We start from the raw sequence: 16,580 nt of genomic DNA on the forward strand, positions 1-16,580 counted from the left end.
GACATATTTAAAGCCTTGAAGGAAAATAACTGTCAGCCAAGAGTTATATATCCTGCAAAACTGTCTCTCCAATATGATGGCGAAATTAGGGCATTTCCGGATAAACAGAAGTTCAGGGAATTTGCAAAAACCAAACCAAAATTACAGGAAATGCTAAAGGGAGTCTTAAACGGTTAGATAATCAATAACACCAGCTAACAATGCAAGACTAGAACACAGGATAGAGCAACCAGATATTGACTCAGATACGGAAATCGAAATGACATCAAAGCTAAAACATTGAAAATAGGGAAACCGATATCAATATGTAAAAAAAAAAAAAAAAGAGGATAATATTAAAACAAAAAAAGAGGGACTTAAAAAATGGAGACGTTGATTTTCTATATGGAGGGGAAGTTAAGGCGATATAAAGTAATAAAAGACTGGTATAAACTTAGAAAAACACGGCTAAATATTAAGGTAACCACAAAGGAATCTAACAATCCTACAAATCAAAATAAAAAAGTAGAAAAACGTAAAGACCCAGCAAACACAAAATCTACAACAAAGAAACAGATGAAAAAAAAAAAATACGTAAAGAACAACCACCAGAATTGGAGCATGGTTACAGGCAGAGAAAGACGTGAATCTCCTTTTTTTTTTTTTTTAATTTTAATGATGAAAGGAATAAAACTAAAACCAAACCCATTGCCGCTGAGTTGATTCCGACTCATAGAGACCCCATAGGACAGAGCAGAAGTGCCCCATAGTGCACAGCTGGTGGATTCAAACTGCCCACCTTTTGGTTAGCATCCTAATTTCACGTACAACATCATGAAATTCTGTATCCCTGTTTCTTTCTGCTAACCAAAAATTAGGATGCCAGTCAGTAACAAAGAACGTAGTATCAGTTGAGAGAGAAGTAAGGGAGGAGAAAGGAGATGGAGGGAGGATGGTTAATTGTTTCAGAGGTGAAGATGGACAACGTCCTTTAAAAGTGAACTTACCGCCTATTCTGCTTCTTCTATTTTAATATTTTTGAGGAAAGGGAATCTTATTTGGGGGGACGGGGGTCAGTAAGAGTATTATAAAGGCCAAGTGTATATATAGTGTCTCATAATGGGATAGAACTCTGAACATTTAGACCCCAGAGACTAGCATCTTTGCCTACTGACCTCAGAACCTCATCTCTCCACACCTGCTCTCTTGTGCTGTTCTTCACTTTACCTGTAGGCCTGAAAAGAAGCTCACACAGAAATCAGTTATAGTTCAAAATAATTTATTTCCTGTAGTTAAGAGTTTAAAGCAGATTATACTTTGAGTTGTAACTCTTCTTCCAAGGTGCAAAATAGAGATTTTTTTCTGAGAGTTGCTAAATAATCTGGTTACTCCAGGGAAATACTTGTACATACGCCCAATCTGTGCCTCTCCCCCAAGAACTAATTGCTGTACTGCAGTAGAATAATAATCAAATTTGTGTTTTATAGCAATGTGTAGATTTTAATATCGAGGTTAATTATGTAAATGCCTCTGATTTGAGAGCTCGTCTGCTAACCAAGAAGGTCGGCAGTTCGAATCCACGGGGTGCTCCATGGAAGCTCTACGGGGTAGTTCTACTCTGTCCGATAGGGTCACTATGAGTTGGAATCGACTGGAGGGAACGGTTTTTTATTTTTTAGTTTGGTGTGGGGCGTAAGTAAACCAGGCGCCCTTTGTTCCGACGATAGGCTTAGAGAGCCCTGGGGAACAGCGGCAGTGTTGGCTGACCGCGGTGTTGCTGTGCCTCTCCCGGCAGGCCTCCATCTGCCGCAGCAGCCAGCCCCTGTCCGGCTTCAGTGCCCGGTGCCTGGAGGATGAGCAGATGCTGCAGGCCATCCGGAAAGCCAATCCAGGAAGTGACTTCATTTACGTCGTGGACACTCGGCCTAAAGTAAGTCGCCGTTCTGATGTGCGCCTCTGGGGCCGGGAGTCACGAAGCTGCAGATGGCGCAACGCCTGACGCACTGCGTGGTGCTCGCAGGCTGCCCCGTCTGCAGGGGGCCGCTCCTCTGCCGAGTCACCGTCGGGGGCGCTGCCGAGCGCCTGGAGGGGCCGACCGTGTCAGCGGCTTTTTGTCTTTCCTCTGCTCCTCGCTTTGCGCAGGGCGTGGCGTGGCGCGCAATGAACAAGTGTGGCTTAGTCCTGGAGATTGCGCTCCTGAGTACACCAAACTATTTTGTGGTTTATTTCTAAGATGACCCTTTCTGCTCTGGCAACATGAAGTGTACTGTGGCCCTCCAGCAGTTCCAATGTTGTGACTATTCAGCTCTCCTATTTCGAATTCACCTTGTAGCGCTTTATAGCTATGACTTGGAATGATCTACAAGATGTAATGTTAAGTGAAAAACCGCCGTGAAACAGTATATATGCTACTGTATTTATGTTAAAAAAAACTATGCATTATTTAAAATGTAGAAAATATCTGAAGGGATAAACTCCAAGCTACTAAAATTCTATGGAGAAGCAAGTAGGATTTGGGGAGGTAGAGACTTTCTGCTTCTCTGTTGTATAAAAAATGCATTTTACAATGAACCATGTACTATTTTTAAATTAAAAAAAAAAAAAAAGGCAACCAACAGCAAATAATTAGATCTCGTCATCAGGGGTAAGCCCAGGTGGTTTTACCTTTACCTTCCCACTCAGCTCTACGTTTTTTAAGGAGAATCAGTATTCGGTTGGCTATGATTTCCAATTACTCTTTAGACCCATTTCTTTCTGAACAAATCAACAAATGGAGTCCCCAGAGGGATGTGCCAGTGAATACATGGAAGCAAAATCACCTGCAAGAGTAGGGAATAGAGATGACATAATGATTTGGCATTTATTCAATATGTTTGACATTGTGGCTTCTAGTCAATAACAAAAAATTTCCTAGACCTATAACTGATGAGAGAGAGAGAGGGATTTCTGTCTCTTCATGTAAGTATGGAATGGTGTCCAAGATATACTACTGAGCAGCAGGCATGAGGTACGAAAAATATGTATAGTGTAATCCCACTTATGTAATAATAATTATATTATTGTTGATCTATGCAATGAAAAGAAATTGTGGAGAGGGAGGAGGATTTTAAGAAACTTTTCTAAATTATTATTTGAAATTCTTAATCATAAAAAAGGTTAAAAGAACATAAGGACCTCAAAGTATTAAATATACAGTTACCACACACACACACAAAAATCCGTTGCCGTTGTGTGGATTCCAACTCACAGAAACCCTATAGGACAGAGTAGAACTGCCCCATAGAGTTTTCAAGGAGCGGCTGGTGGATTTGAACGCTGACCTTTTGGTTAGCAGCCAAGCTTTTAACCACTGTGCCACTAAAGCTCCAAGGTTACCATATGACCCTATAATTCCATTCCTAGGTATCTACCCAAGATAAACAAAAGCATCCGTGCAGAAACTTGTACAGAAATGTTCACAGCAGCATTCGTAATAGCCAAAAAGGGGAAAGAACCAAATGCCTGTCTACCACTGAGAATGGATGAGCAAAATTCACTGACTGAATATTCATTCAGTGGAATATTTGGCCATAAGTAGGAAGGAAGTCATGATACGTGCTACAGCATGGAAGAGCCTTGAAAACATTATGCTAAGTGAAACAAGCCGGTCACAAAGGATCCCATACTGTATGATTGCATTTAAATGAAACGTTCAGGATAGGCAAGTCTGTAGAGACAGAAAGCAGGATAGTGGTTACCGGGGAGAAAGGGAGGAAATAGAGGTGACTGCTGATGTATAGGGGGTCTCTTTTTGGGTGATAAAACAGTGCTAAAATTAGATTGTGGTGATGGTTACAAAACTTTGTCAATATACTAAACACCATTTAACTGTGTACTTTAAATGGGTGAATTGTATTGTATGTGATGTCTATGTCAATGAAGCTATTAAAAAAAAGAGCAAAAGGAAATAAAAAACATTAAAATGGAAGGAGGCAATAAGAGCAGCAACCCGAGTCACTTAAAAAATATACACTGATGTTAAGAACAGGTAATTATAGGTACAGTCTATACACATGGGCAATATGAGACGTAATGAGAACTGGATTCTGTCCTTTGGGGGGGTATGCACATCCTGGCAATTTTCACCCCTTTGAGCCTCGTGTTGTCAAATATTGGCATTCGTGCCCAAGATCACTTAATTTCACGCTTTCCTAGTGCCCTAGCATAAGGTAGGGTTAGGGTTAGTGCGTAGGGTTGCTATGAGTTGCGGTCGACTCAGCAGCACCTAACAACAACGGTCATAAGTGCCCTATCATACCCTAGACCTCAGAACAGTCCCGTCTACTTCTGACCCAAGTAGGGCTGTGAGTAGATACGTGTGTGTGGTGAAGGTAGAGTTACTCTTGATAGCAAATCAGGGGAATCAGTCATGGCGATCAGTGATGGAAGGGATGGTATAGCCAGATCCCATTCACATTCTAGTAAATTATAAGTAAAGCGTTCCCTTCTTTGAGATAAATTCTGGAAGTACAACACGAGATAAGAGCCTCATACTGGGGGAGACGGGAGAGTCTCTTGAAAGATGCCAGAAAATCCCTGACATTTGCTCTTCTCATTTGTGCTTTTCTCTCGGGTACCCTGTGCTTTGACATCTTCCTTCTAACATCGACTTCCTTCCCTACTCTTCTTGGTGTCTTTCGTGTATAAGCACACTGGGGCAGTTTTGAATTAGCCAGTAGTTAAATAGGTAACTTAATGCCTACTTCTTAGACAAAATATTGAAGACAAGATACCCAAACCCAAACCAAGCCTGTTGCCGTTGCGTTGATTCCGACTTGTAAGACAAGCTAGGAAAATTAGAAAAAAAAAGAGACTGGAGCTTTACTGAATAGAGCTTTGGGAAACTATCATATCCTGTTTCCCCAGGTTTAAATTAAGGCAAACAGATTCATCTATTATGTAATACCTTATTTTTACACAAATAACTTGAGCGTTCTACTATTGTGTGCCAACCACTCAGGGGGAGTAGGGCTCGGTTGGCAGACAAGCATAGAACGCACGCATTATCTTCGTAACAACACGGTAGTAACTATATTACTGTAATTCACCTATTATGTGGTGCATAGTCACATTCACGTAATAGGTCAATAATATTAACTTATTATTCACCTGTTGGAGCCCTGGTGGCACAGTGGTTAAGAGCTCCTTGGAAACCGTATGGGGCAGTTCTTCTCTGGCCTGTAAGGTCGCTATGAGTAGGAATCGACTCGACGGCAGTGGGTTTATTATTCACGTATTATGGGACAATGATGGAAAGCCATACTCTGTTTTGTAAACCTTGTAGGAAACCAGGCAGCCACAGAGCCAAGCATATTCCAGATTAAAATAAATTAATCCAGAGGATTTGATTTGAAGAGTGTATTTAGCACTAAGTGTGTTTACTCTGAGCGATAAGAAATTGGACGTGGATCCATTAAAGAAAATTGGTGTCTCATACAAGCCATGCCCTCTTCTCATATTTTCCCATGCACGCACACTTCACATGGGCTTTCAGCTGTTTGCTTAGAGCTTTTGTTCTTTAAAGGGCATGTCTGTTGACTTTTGTCCCAGAGCGTGTTAAGCTTCCTCTGTAGCTGGGAGACTGAGCCCATATTTTCCACAGGTGGTAGGCGATGGCAAATGTGGCGCGGCTCAGGTTTGCTCACAGCTTTAATTAGAAAGAGAAAGAACTGGGAAGCAACCTGCATCATTCTTGTCCCCAGACGAGTTTCAAGAGCTGCCTTTCAGATGAAAGCTTCTGAATTACACATTGATGTTAAATATTGGGGGACAAAGGCAGTGAGGTCCTCACGCAGGTATCGGATATCTACTCAAAGAAATTATACCTTTGGAGGCAATGTATTACTGTTAAGGTTTGGTGTATTAAGAAAATATGAAGAAGTGTAGATGTGATATTTGTTGAATTGTAAAAAGAGGGATAACTCGTATCTCAGTCTTGTTCGTGACTTTATCATTAACTTGTTTTGGGATTGTGCTGAGCTTATAAAAATGTTGGCCCCTTCCTCATTTAATTCTTACAATCTGCAGATTAGGAGATGTTCTTTTCTTTTTATGGATAGGACTTAGATTTAGAGAGGCTAAATCACCCACCTAAGGTCATACAGTGCAGGGTTAGCTGACTCCAAAGCCCATGCTCCTTCTGTTAAAAAGTCTCCTGTGGAGCCGTATCTCCACTTTGAAGCTCAGGAGGGTTGTTGCCTCTGAGTATCCCCAGTGAAGCTGAAGACTCGACCACAATCACATCCAAAATCATGCAAGAGCCAGAAGAGCGAGAAGGGCTATGCATTGTGCTTTGAGGGCTGACGCCTTTGGAGGAAGCTGTTGGACAGTGAAGAGAAAGGGTGAGGTAAGGCAGATGCCTGCCTCAGTTAACACTTGGCCTTCTGTCTATGCTCTTTCTACAAAGACGGCTTTGTGACTATGGTCACTAATTCCGCCAGCGTATAAGCGACATTTTAGTTGTGTAACGGGATGTCACATAGGTTTTTTTTTTTTCCTGTTTCTCTGGAATTGTGATTAAAAACCGAACTCGTTGCCATTGAGTCGATTCTTCTAATAAGGGTAGAACTGCCCCATAGGGTTTCCAAGGCTGTAATCTTTACAGAAACAGACTGCCACATCTTTCTCCCATGGAGCGGTTGGTGGGTTTGAACTGCTGACCTTTCAGTTAGCAGTGATTAAGTGCTTTCTACTCACTGAATTCTGTGGGAGGCTTGGAGGGGGTCTGAGAGAACCAGGTGTAAAGACTCGGGGTGTCTGAAAGTGGGGATCCGGGGTCTCATGTCCTAGTTGACATGTCTTTAGGTAGCTGATGGCCACCTTGGCGACTTGAGCAGAGAAAGGGACTCGGAGAGAGACAGCAGTGCTTTGTGGCAGTGGAATGGCTCTCTCAGTCAGGACGAGGATGGAGAAATGTCCTGTCTGCCGAGTGGACACTACAGAAGGATGTTTCATGAGCTTTATTGCCAGAATCCCTCGCAACAGGGCTTGGCCTACTGATGGGTCCCCAGCTCCAAGTGACTGTGGGGTGTATGCTGGGGAGGGAAGCTGAGGGGATTGGAATAAGCTCAAGCCAAGGTGGATCTCCCATGTCAGTGAACTGAGCACCCCCTGCCCCCAAGAAACCACACATATGCCCTACCTACCCTACCGACCCATTGGTGTCAAGTTGATTCCAACTCATAGCGACCCTATAGGACGGAGTAGAACTGCCCCCATAGGGTTTCCAAGGAGTGGCTGGTAGATTCAAACTGCCCACCTTTTGGTTAGCAGCTGAGCTCTTAACCACTGAGCTACCAGGGCGCCAGCACATATGCCCTGGAGATGGAGAATTTGGACACTTGCCCCAGAGAGGGCAACCCTGGTCAATAGTGTTAGCCAGAAAAGCAGTGATAGCCAATGAAGAGAGAGTTGCAGCATTGCCCAGCTTTGTAAAGAGCTGTTTACTCTTTCTCTTATCGGCACCCTCAGCCAGCACTCTTCATACAGCCTGGATGGAAGATGAAAGGGAGAGAGCTCCAGAGCAGAGCCCTCACCACTCCATATAGTCCGTAACGGGGAAGGAGATGGTTTTGAATAACGACAGCCCAGCTTGTTAGTCTTTTGCACCACCCAGGGAATCCTAAGATGTCGCGCAGGGGTGGAAAAGGGGAGATAACTTTGAATCATGTATGGGACTGGAATTTTTAAAACTGAACTGGATGGAGATTTCCTCTCTGTATCTGAGCAGAAAGCTATTCAATCGCCCAAGACGTCCTGTTGTTTTTTCTGTTGCTGTTAGGTGTCATCAAATCGATTTCTACTCACAGCAACCGCATGTGACAGAGGAGAAATGCCCCGTAGGGTTTTCTAGGCTGTAATCTTTAAGGGAGCAGATCACCAGGTCTTTCTCCCTCGGAGCCACTGGGTGTGTTTGAACCAACAACCTTTCGGTTAGCAGCTGAGTGCTTAAGCTTTGAGCCGCCAGGGCTCCTTAAGATGTCCTTAGGAGGTGGGTTTTGATGAGCACTTTTGTGCACAGTAGCTATAAGAAATAAAATCCTCTCATATTTTTGCGTTCAGACCACAAGTTAATCTTCAGTTACCCGTTTAGAGACGGAGGGAGAGAAAAGGACCCTTGCTGGACAGCCTGTACTAGGGTGTGGCCCAGTCTTCCTTCTGCCAAGATCAACTTTACTAGCCACGTCAGAGAAGTTTCCGCCATTATTCAGGACTCATGTGTAGGTGCTGAAATCCTAGACTACAAGATGAAGATAGCAGCCAGGCTGACCTTTCATTTGATATCAAGATTAACATTGAGTAAATGAGTTTTCAATGGTTTTGATATAAGTCTGATCATTTGATTTAGGATTAGGGGAAGAATCTGATTCTGTTTCTTAACAATCTTGGTCTGCTCACCTCTCATTTCACTCTGCCGATTCAGCCAGTTTTTCAGTCAGTCGGCCAGTCAATATACATCTTCACTGAGGGCCTGTTCCGGGCCAGTATGAGGCATAGGGATATGGCCATCCAGAAGAATGACAAGGCCCTTCAAGGAGCTTATATTTTCTACCTACGCCTCACCTTCCATTTCTTAGTGTCTGTCTCTAGTCTCCCCATTCCAGTGGATCTTCTCTGTCAATTTTTTCAGTTAAACTTGCTCAAAATTCTTCAGTTGCTCTCCACTGCCACAGATAAAGTCTGATTATTTAATTGGGCCTCTTTATACCAGTACCAGTTACTATCAAGTCATCTTCAACTCATGGCGACCCCATTTGTGTCAGAGTAGAACCGGGCTCCGTAGAGTTTTCAGTGGCTGATTTTCTGAAAGTTCATCACTAGACCTTTCTTCTGAGGTGCCCCCGGGTGGACCTGAACTTCCAGCCTTTTGGTTAGCAGCTGAGCATGTTAACCATTTGTACCACCCAAGGACTGTGGCCTGTTTGTGATGAACCCTAAATGCTTTCTAGCCCCCTCTGTCACTACTGCCACTGTCTATGTACCTTCCACTCCACTTGGACTGGTTGGATCACTAGTACCAACCTAGTCCCTTGTTTTTGTCCCCATGCCTCTTCTCCTTACTGCCTCATCTAGAATGGCCTCCCCTTCCTCTTCATCCTTTCAGATTATTAAAAGGGAGCTCAAGTCTCCCCTTTTCCATGAAACCTTACCCCGATCCCCTACGGCAGATGGGATTCCTCCTATTTAAACTCCTACACTGTCACTGTCCACTGCTCACCTCAGCCCCTATCCCAGTCCTGATGGGTGTTGTCCATTATTATTTGATGCATGTGCTTTCCTTTCTGTCTTAGCTATCTGGTACTGCTGTAACAGAAATACCATAAATGGGTGGCTTTAAAAAACAAATTTATTCTCTCACAGGAGGCTAGAAGTCTGAATTCAGGGCACTGGCTCTAGGGGAAGGCTTTCTCTGTCTGTCTGCTCTGGGGGAAGGTCTTTGTCACCCATCTTCCCCTAGGTCTAGGAGGTTCTCAGCGCAGGGACCTTGGGTCCAAAGGATGCACTCTGCTCTTGGCTCTTCTTTCTTGGTGTTAATGAGGTCCCTCTCTCTCGCTCGCTTCTCTTTCCTTTTATCTCTTGTAAGATAAAAGGTGATGCAGGCCATACCCCAGGGAAACTCCCCTTACATGGGATCAGGGATGTGACCTGAGTAAGGGTGTTGCATCCCACCTTAATCCCCTTACAACTGATTGGCTGATCATATCACATCACATCATGGGGGATGATGACATCATTACATACCTGCCAAACCACTGAGAATCATGGCCTAGCCAAGTTGACACACATTTTTTGGGGACACGATTCAATCCAGAACACCTCTCATACTCAATTATAAGCTTACGAAGACAGGAACTGCTGCGTATTCACCTTTCTGTTCCATTCAGTGTCTAGGAGGTGTTCATTAAGTATTCATTCATAAATGGTCGGGTTCTTTTTGTCTCATTTGTGAGCTTTTCTGCACCTAAAGATGTTAATATCCTCAAATAGCAGGCTGATCTTGTATTAGAACACAGGGCACGTTTTCCTTCGTGTCTGTTGTGTTTCTCAAAGTTAAATTGAAATTGGAATGCAGTTACCCCTACTGCTTTATCTGCTTGAGAATTTTTAGGAGCTGAAATGAATAGCTCTTTCTTTGGTTGTGAATTGGAGTTCTCGGCAAAAGGGACAGGGGACCAAATTAGACTTACTAATAGTGTTTTGTTTGTGTTAGAAATACTATCTTAATATGTATAAAATAGCTAAGATGGCTTCTTGAATTTTTATTAATTATAAAACTGTAGTCTTTTGACGGTTCAGCTTTTGCCACATTATCATGATGGACCCTGTAAAATATGTGGAAACCCTGAGATATTACACTTTGGATGGTAGATTTCATTCTGCCACCTTCTGTTCATTATATGAAATGCACGCTGTCTTTTAAGGAGTCAGCTTGTATTACTCCTTTGCTTTTAAGCAAGACTACCAATAAATTCTCCCAGATCTATGATGCTCAACTATTTAAAAATGGGAACATAGATTCTTAATGATAGATTAAAATAATTTTAATCACATTTTGGTTTTTATTGATTACCTTCTTTAAAAAGAGTATCTCTGTGGTCTGTAATGAGTAGGTATAACTTGAATTATACAAGGCATGGAATAGATATAAGGCTCGGGTAACCTGGCTTATTGTAAATTACATGCATGCACATTTCCTACTAATTGTTCTATTTATGAAGTATTTTGTGAAGGATAAGTCAGGAGCTTTTAGAAATAATAATAGAATCAGTGATAGTTCAAAAGAATATTAAGTTTCAGAGTAACGATGCCTAGCTGTAATTTTAGAAACAATTTCTCCTTAAAATATTTAAGCTTTTATAGCATGAACGTAAGTTATCTTAAAATAACATTTTTATATTCTCTCTTGATTAAGGCCAAACCCCTTACTCACACAGCATGTCTGGGAGAAAGGTGACAATCTTTATAGACTGGAAGCAGTGTCGGTACGGGGCGCGCGCTCCGCAGCTGATGTCACGTGAACTGAATCACAGCTGAGAACTACTACTGAAGTGAGGTGTCTGCCCGCCTGAGCCCCTGTAGCAGTGGTTTGCTCTCTGGTGTTTTATCTTTCGCTTCTAATTCATTTTACTCCAGTTGCTTGAATTACAAACTTAGTGTATGTTCATTGAAACAATTAAAGAATACACACACCACGCACCCGTAGCTTGGAGGCAACTTTGACTCCTGGCCACCCCACACGTGTCAGAATAGAACTGTGCTCCATAAGGTTTTCAGTGGCTGATTTTCCAGAAGTAGATCACCAGGCCTTACTTCTGAGGTGCGACTGGGTGGACTTGAACCTCCAACCTTTCTGTTAGCAGCCAAGTGTGTTACCTACTTACACCACACAGGGATGCAAACAGTGCTGGAGTATCTAAACTAATGCTGATAGTGGATCCCTCGTGGTACAGGGGTTAAGCATTAGGCTGCTAACCAAAAGGTCGGCAGTTCGAATCCATCAGCCGCTCCTTGGAAACCCTATGGGGCAGTTCTCCTCTGTCCTGTAGGGTCGCTATGAGTTGGAATCGACTCAACAGCAATGGATTTAATATTGATAGTGTCCTTAAAATCCTGTATCTTTCTGCTGTAACTGCTACCAAGTTAACGTAGTTTTCTATGCAGTTTTTTATTGTGTTTAATCAAACACACAAGCATAAATACATATCTATAGAGTTGTTTGTTTTACATAAAATGTTCTTTGTGTAAGTGTTATTCTGTAGCTTACGCTTTTACTTAACGTGTCATGGGCCAGTTCCAGGTCAACATGTATGCGGTCTACGTCCTTACTGTTAGTGACAGTAGTTCATGGGGTGAATATGCCGTCCTTTATCCCGTCATTGACTGTTGATACCTCCGTGGGCTTTCTGTTTTTTACTGTTACAAATAATGCTACAGTAGACATTCTCAGACGTCTGTCTTGATGTGCTGATACTTTTAATTCTGTCAGATTCTCAGAAACAAGAGGGTTTGGGTCAGACAATACGTGCTTTTCACTTAGTTTTTTGGAAGGTGTTAATTCATATCCTCCTAGTGCTGCTTTGGAGCCCTGGTGGCGCAGTGGTTAAGGGTTCTGCTGCCAACCAAAAGGTCGGCAGTTTGTAATCCACCAGCCGCTCCTCTGAAACCACATGGGACAGTTCTACTCTGCCCTGTGGGGTGGCTGTAAGTCGGAATTGACTCGACGGCAATGGGTTTGGTTGGTTTTAGGTTTAGTACTGCTTTGCACTGTGCTTTTAAAAGCAGCTTCTCTTCCTCCCCGCCCCCGCTACCCCCCCATCCCCTACAACTCTCCCACCGCCCCCCACCCCTGGTGCTGGGCTCCTGGCTTCGGTTTTCTACCTGGACTGGGCTAGCCTTCCTGCCCTTTGTGAGCCCCGGAAGACAGCAGTCAGTAAACGCGTTGTCTGGGATGTGGCTGCCCACTTTGTGTAACAGCAGGCCGGGAGTGTTAGCAATAATGCGTCCTTTCTGTTTAGACTTAGAGGCCTCGTAAGAGGGCCTTTTGGTCCCCAATTTAATTACCATTTCCTCATTCTAACTCGGTTAGATGATAATGAACTTTGGAGAAATTTATTAACCCCAGCTACTGCCATAGCTGTCCCCATGTAGCTAACATCCAAAAGGGGACAAGTTCTGCCTTAGCTGGGAAATTCATACATTCCAGAAAGGATGTATTACTGCTGATCCTCCATGCCTGCTGTTAGACTACGTGGACAATCACATCCTCAATAAAAGAGCCCTGTGGCACAGTGGTTAAGTGCATGACTGCTAACCGAAAGGTCAGTGGTTCAAACCCAACAACTGCTCCGTGGGAGAAAGATGTGGCAGTCAGCTTCTGTAAAGATTATAGCCTGGGAAACCCTATGGGGCAGTTCTACCCTGTCCCCTAGGGTCGCTAGGAGTAGGAATCACCTGGATGGCAATGAGCAGGTGTAAATAAGGTGGCTAGAGGAGAGATGGCTCTGGAGTGTTAGCGTCTGCTTTTCCTCTCTTCTTTATTCACTGATTCCTGGTCAAGGTTTAGTTGGATACCCGGGGTCGTCTTTGTAGGCAAGGTAGTATGGAGTCACCGTTCCTACTCATGACGTGTTTATTGGCAGTGAGTGTGCTGTATGTAATACTGGAAGACATAATAATTTAACTTAGTGAGCCCTCTATTGCCTGCTGTATCTGCTGATATTCTTCTGCTAACCTAAAGTTTGCTGTTAAATCAGGGCACCTTGGCTCTGGCACAGAATTCCACATTCACCTGGGCATCTCTGACAGGTAACTACAAGAGGCCTCTCTGGAAGGGCTTATCTTTAGAATACTTCCCAGCTAAGAAAATATTACACACACCAACAAATGTAGGATTTTGCACAGAAGCTCAGTGTGAGTGCCTGAGTCGACATAACTGACTGCGCCGTTCCTGTGACTTGAAACATAGGCTATTTCTGCACATTGTTTTGAATGTCTCTATATGTGTCCCTGAAGTGAACCGCGTGCTCCCTGTGCTGACTGTAATCGGTGACTCTTCTGTTTTGCTGACGGCCGCAGCTGAACGCGATGGCAAACCGCGCTGCAGGGAAAGGCTACGAGAACGAAGACAATTACTCCAACATCAAGTTTCAGTTTATCGGGATAGAGAACATCCATGTCATGAGGAACAGCCTGCAAAAAATGCTGGAAGGTAAACCGTTCCCTTGCACACAGCCTTACGAAAAATGTGGTTGCATGTTTTTATGCCAAAACTGAATAAGATGATCGTTTGGTTTTAAAATTGCTTTTTACAACGGTGATATTTATACGGGTGTGATACATTGGGAAGACTGTCATATTGCAGTGACTTTACAATATAACACCCTCTCTCTTATTTTTTTGTGTTATCATGAAATAGTTCTGTCACTTGGCGGTTAGGGACTCTCTAATAGAACTTAACATCTTAGATAAAGTGCGTGGGGATATGTTTTTTTGTTTTCTTTCTCCCTCATAATATTAATTTGACCCACGTCATGGCCATTTGGAGATAAAGCAATGCTACCTTTAAAGCAATAACCAACTGTTCTTGTATGGAAATCACATACATAACCTCCATCCCTGAGTTGCTGAATTGACCTCATTAGAAGGGACGATGTTGGAGATCCTAATCCTTATTTCTAAATAGCAGCAACCACAGTGATGTTGTTGTTCCTGTTGTTAGGTGCCGTTGAGTCGGTTCTGACTCACGGTGACCCTATAGGACGTAGCAGAACTGCCCCATAGGGTTTCCAAGGAGCTGCTGGTGGATTTGAACTGCTTACCTTTTGGTTAGCAGCCGAACTCTGAACCACTGTGCCAACCAGGGCTCCAGGCACTCATATACCCACCCTGACGCCCCCTCCCCACACCCCCCACCACACACACCATAATGGGCACTACAAGACACACACACACACTCACGTGGAGAGGTAATTTCAAAGGTGGATTATGTAACACAGAAGAATTACTCATATGACCAAACCATCCATAATCTGATTAGCAGAAATTTCTGCGTTTCAAGCCCAACCAGCTTCATCTCTTGCTTCTCCTTCTTGTGCTTGAAAGGCCCAGAGGAATCTGTGGCTGCAATCCACGGCTCTGGCTGTAGTGGAAAACGAGAAGAGTGTGTGCCTGGGGAATCTGGGTGTAGAGCCACAGAGAGGCCGTAAATGCTGTGTGCCCTTGTGGAGAGCCCTGGAGACACGAGCTCAGTGCTAGGGAAGCGGGCTCCCTGAAGAGGAAACGTGGGGTCTGGAAGGAAGAGGGGAGAGGAGGTGCTGAATTATGTTTTCCAGGAATGCACATCTGCTCTGTTACCTCTGCAAGTCCCTGCTGGCTCAGAACAGCAGGGTGTGGTGAGAACCTAACGGTGGGGCTGGAGAGGCTGGGATACCAGACAGCTCTTATTCCCTTTATCTTTTCTGGATGCCTTTGTTCATCTCAGTCACTCTGAAACTTGGGCATCAGATAACTTCTTCAGGTCTCTGTTTCTTGATGCAAAATGAGGAGACTGGACTAATGATTTTCAAGGGCTCTCCCAGCTGTGTTGTCTGTGAGTCTACAGTTTGATGCCCCTGGTTGGAAACACTTCAACATGGAGCAATGGCGCGGCGAGAAGAAATCCTTCCTTGCATCTAAGAAAAGCCGCAGCCCCAGCGCTTTCTCCATTGTCTCACGTCACAATGACCATACCTTTGATGTGCTTGTTGGAGGCTGATAAACTTCTGGGAATTGTCCTGGGCAGTTTGGCTGTCCCTGCCATAAGCTGTGTTTTTTATGCGTCAAAAAATTGGATATCTTAGTACTATTATTGAAAGGTAGCCTAATTTTAGTACAAAGTGTGTTCATGATTATCAGCATTATGAAAGGACCGTTGAGTCTGATAGACTTTGCTTTGTTCATTTAGTAATTTCGTAAGCTAGCGTTCAGGAACGTACGTTTTCTCCTATCCAGAAAGTTGCCCCTGAGAGTGCTTATAACGTATAACCTTGGCGTTACTTTTTTAATCGGCATGGATTTGGCTTCTGGTTAGGAACCGTTTCTCCAGCCCTTCTGCCTGTAGTCTGACTCCTTGCTCTTTCTAAAGGGCAAGTGAACTGATGGCGTTCCAGAGGACAGCTTCCTGTTTGCTAAGGGGTCATGGAACTTCTAGACGGCTTTTCTAGCTGTGTGTCAGTGCGATAAGCAAGGACAGCTTTCTGGATGCCGGTCAGGGGACTTGACCAATGTTTGACTATCTGTTTTCACCGGGTAAATTATAAACCACTCACAGAGGCTCAGCTGCTGATGAGGTGATGCCACCAGACCCTCCTGCTTTGGCCTTTTCTCCTTCAAACAGCTGTCCTTCGCATCCAGTGATTTGCAGGTTTGCAGTGCTGGTGCCTGGGAGGAAGGGAAGTGATGCATTTCATTCATGATTATTATTTCCATCAAGTTTTTACCACTGTTAGGGATGTTTTTTGAATAGACTTCTGAATAACAGAAGAGTAAAACGGTTTGCATTCTGGCTTGGAAAAGCGCTATCTGTGAGCAAGAGCTGCAGGATATTTCATCAGAAACTGAAATCTGGGACCAAGTTCACACCCTGCGTAGGTCCTTTTATAGAGGTGATTTGATTTTTAGCTTTGACGTATATGTTACAAGCTAAACTATTTTTGTGGAATTCATTTTTCCCAATGAGATAATGATGATGTTACGTAAAAATGTTACATAGCATTTTTGTAACTTGTTAAATGCTTTCTACAGTAGCTTCCCCTTTGATCATATAGATAATGGTTTTTCCCTAAAATAATAAAAGCATACCCCCACCTCCACCCCCACCCCAAGGAAACAGGAAGCCCTGGTTGCTTAGTGGTTAAGAGTTCGGCTGCTAACCAAAACGTCGGCAGTTTGAATCCACCAGTTCTCCTCTGTCCTGTAGGGCTGCTCTGAGTTGGAATCAACTTGACAGCAATGGGTTTGGGGTTTTTTTTTTTTTTTGGTTTTTATGTTGAGAGTAGTGTTTTATTTATAGTAGTAGAAGATTG

General features: G+C 43.5%; 1 protein-coding gene across 1 annotated transcript in view; it reads left to right on the forward strand.

The window, feature by feature from the left end:
* Positions 1 to 16,580, forward strand: part of MTMR7 (myotubularin related protein 7) — a 115,164-nt gene that overhangs the window by 73,117 nt on the left and 25,467 nt on the right. The window contains exons 6-7 of the mRNA XM_023737227.1: positions 1,775 to 1,909; positions 13,594 to 13,726. Of these exons, the coding sequence (XP_023592995.1) occupies positions 1,775 to 1,909; positions 13,594 to 13,726 (268 nt within the window). The remainder of the gene's footprint in view (positions 1 to 1,774; positions 1,910 to 13,593; positions 13,727 to 16,580) is intronic.

This window comes from Trichechus manatus, unplaced genomic scaffold (assembly GCF_000243295.1).
Source record: "Trichechus manatus latirostris isolate Lorelei unplaced genomic scaffold, TriManLat1.0 scaffold00099, whole genome shotgun sequence".
In the NCBI taxonomy this organism is placed as follows: Eukaryota; Metazoa; Chordata; class Mammalia; order Sirenia; family Trichechidae; genus Trichechus; species Trichechus manatus.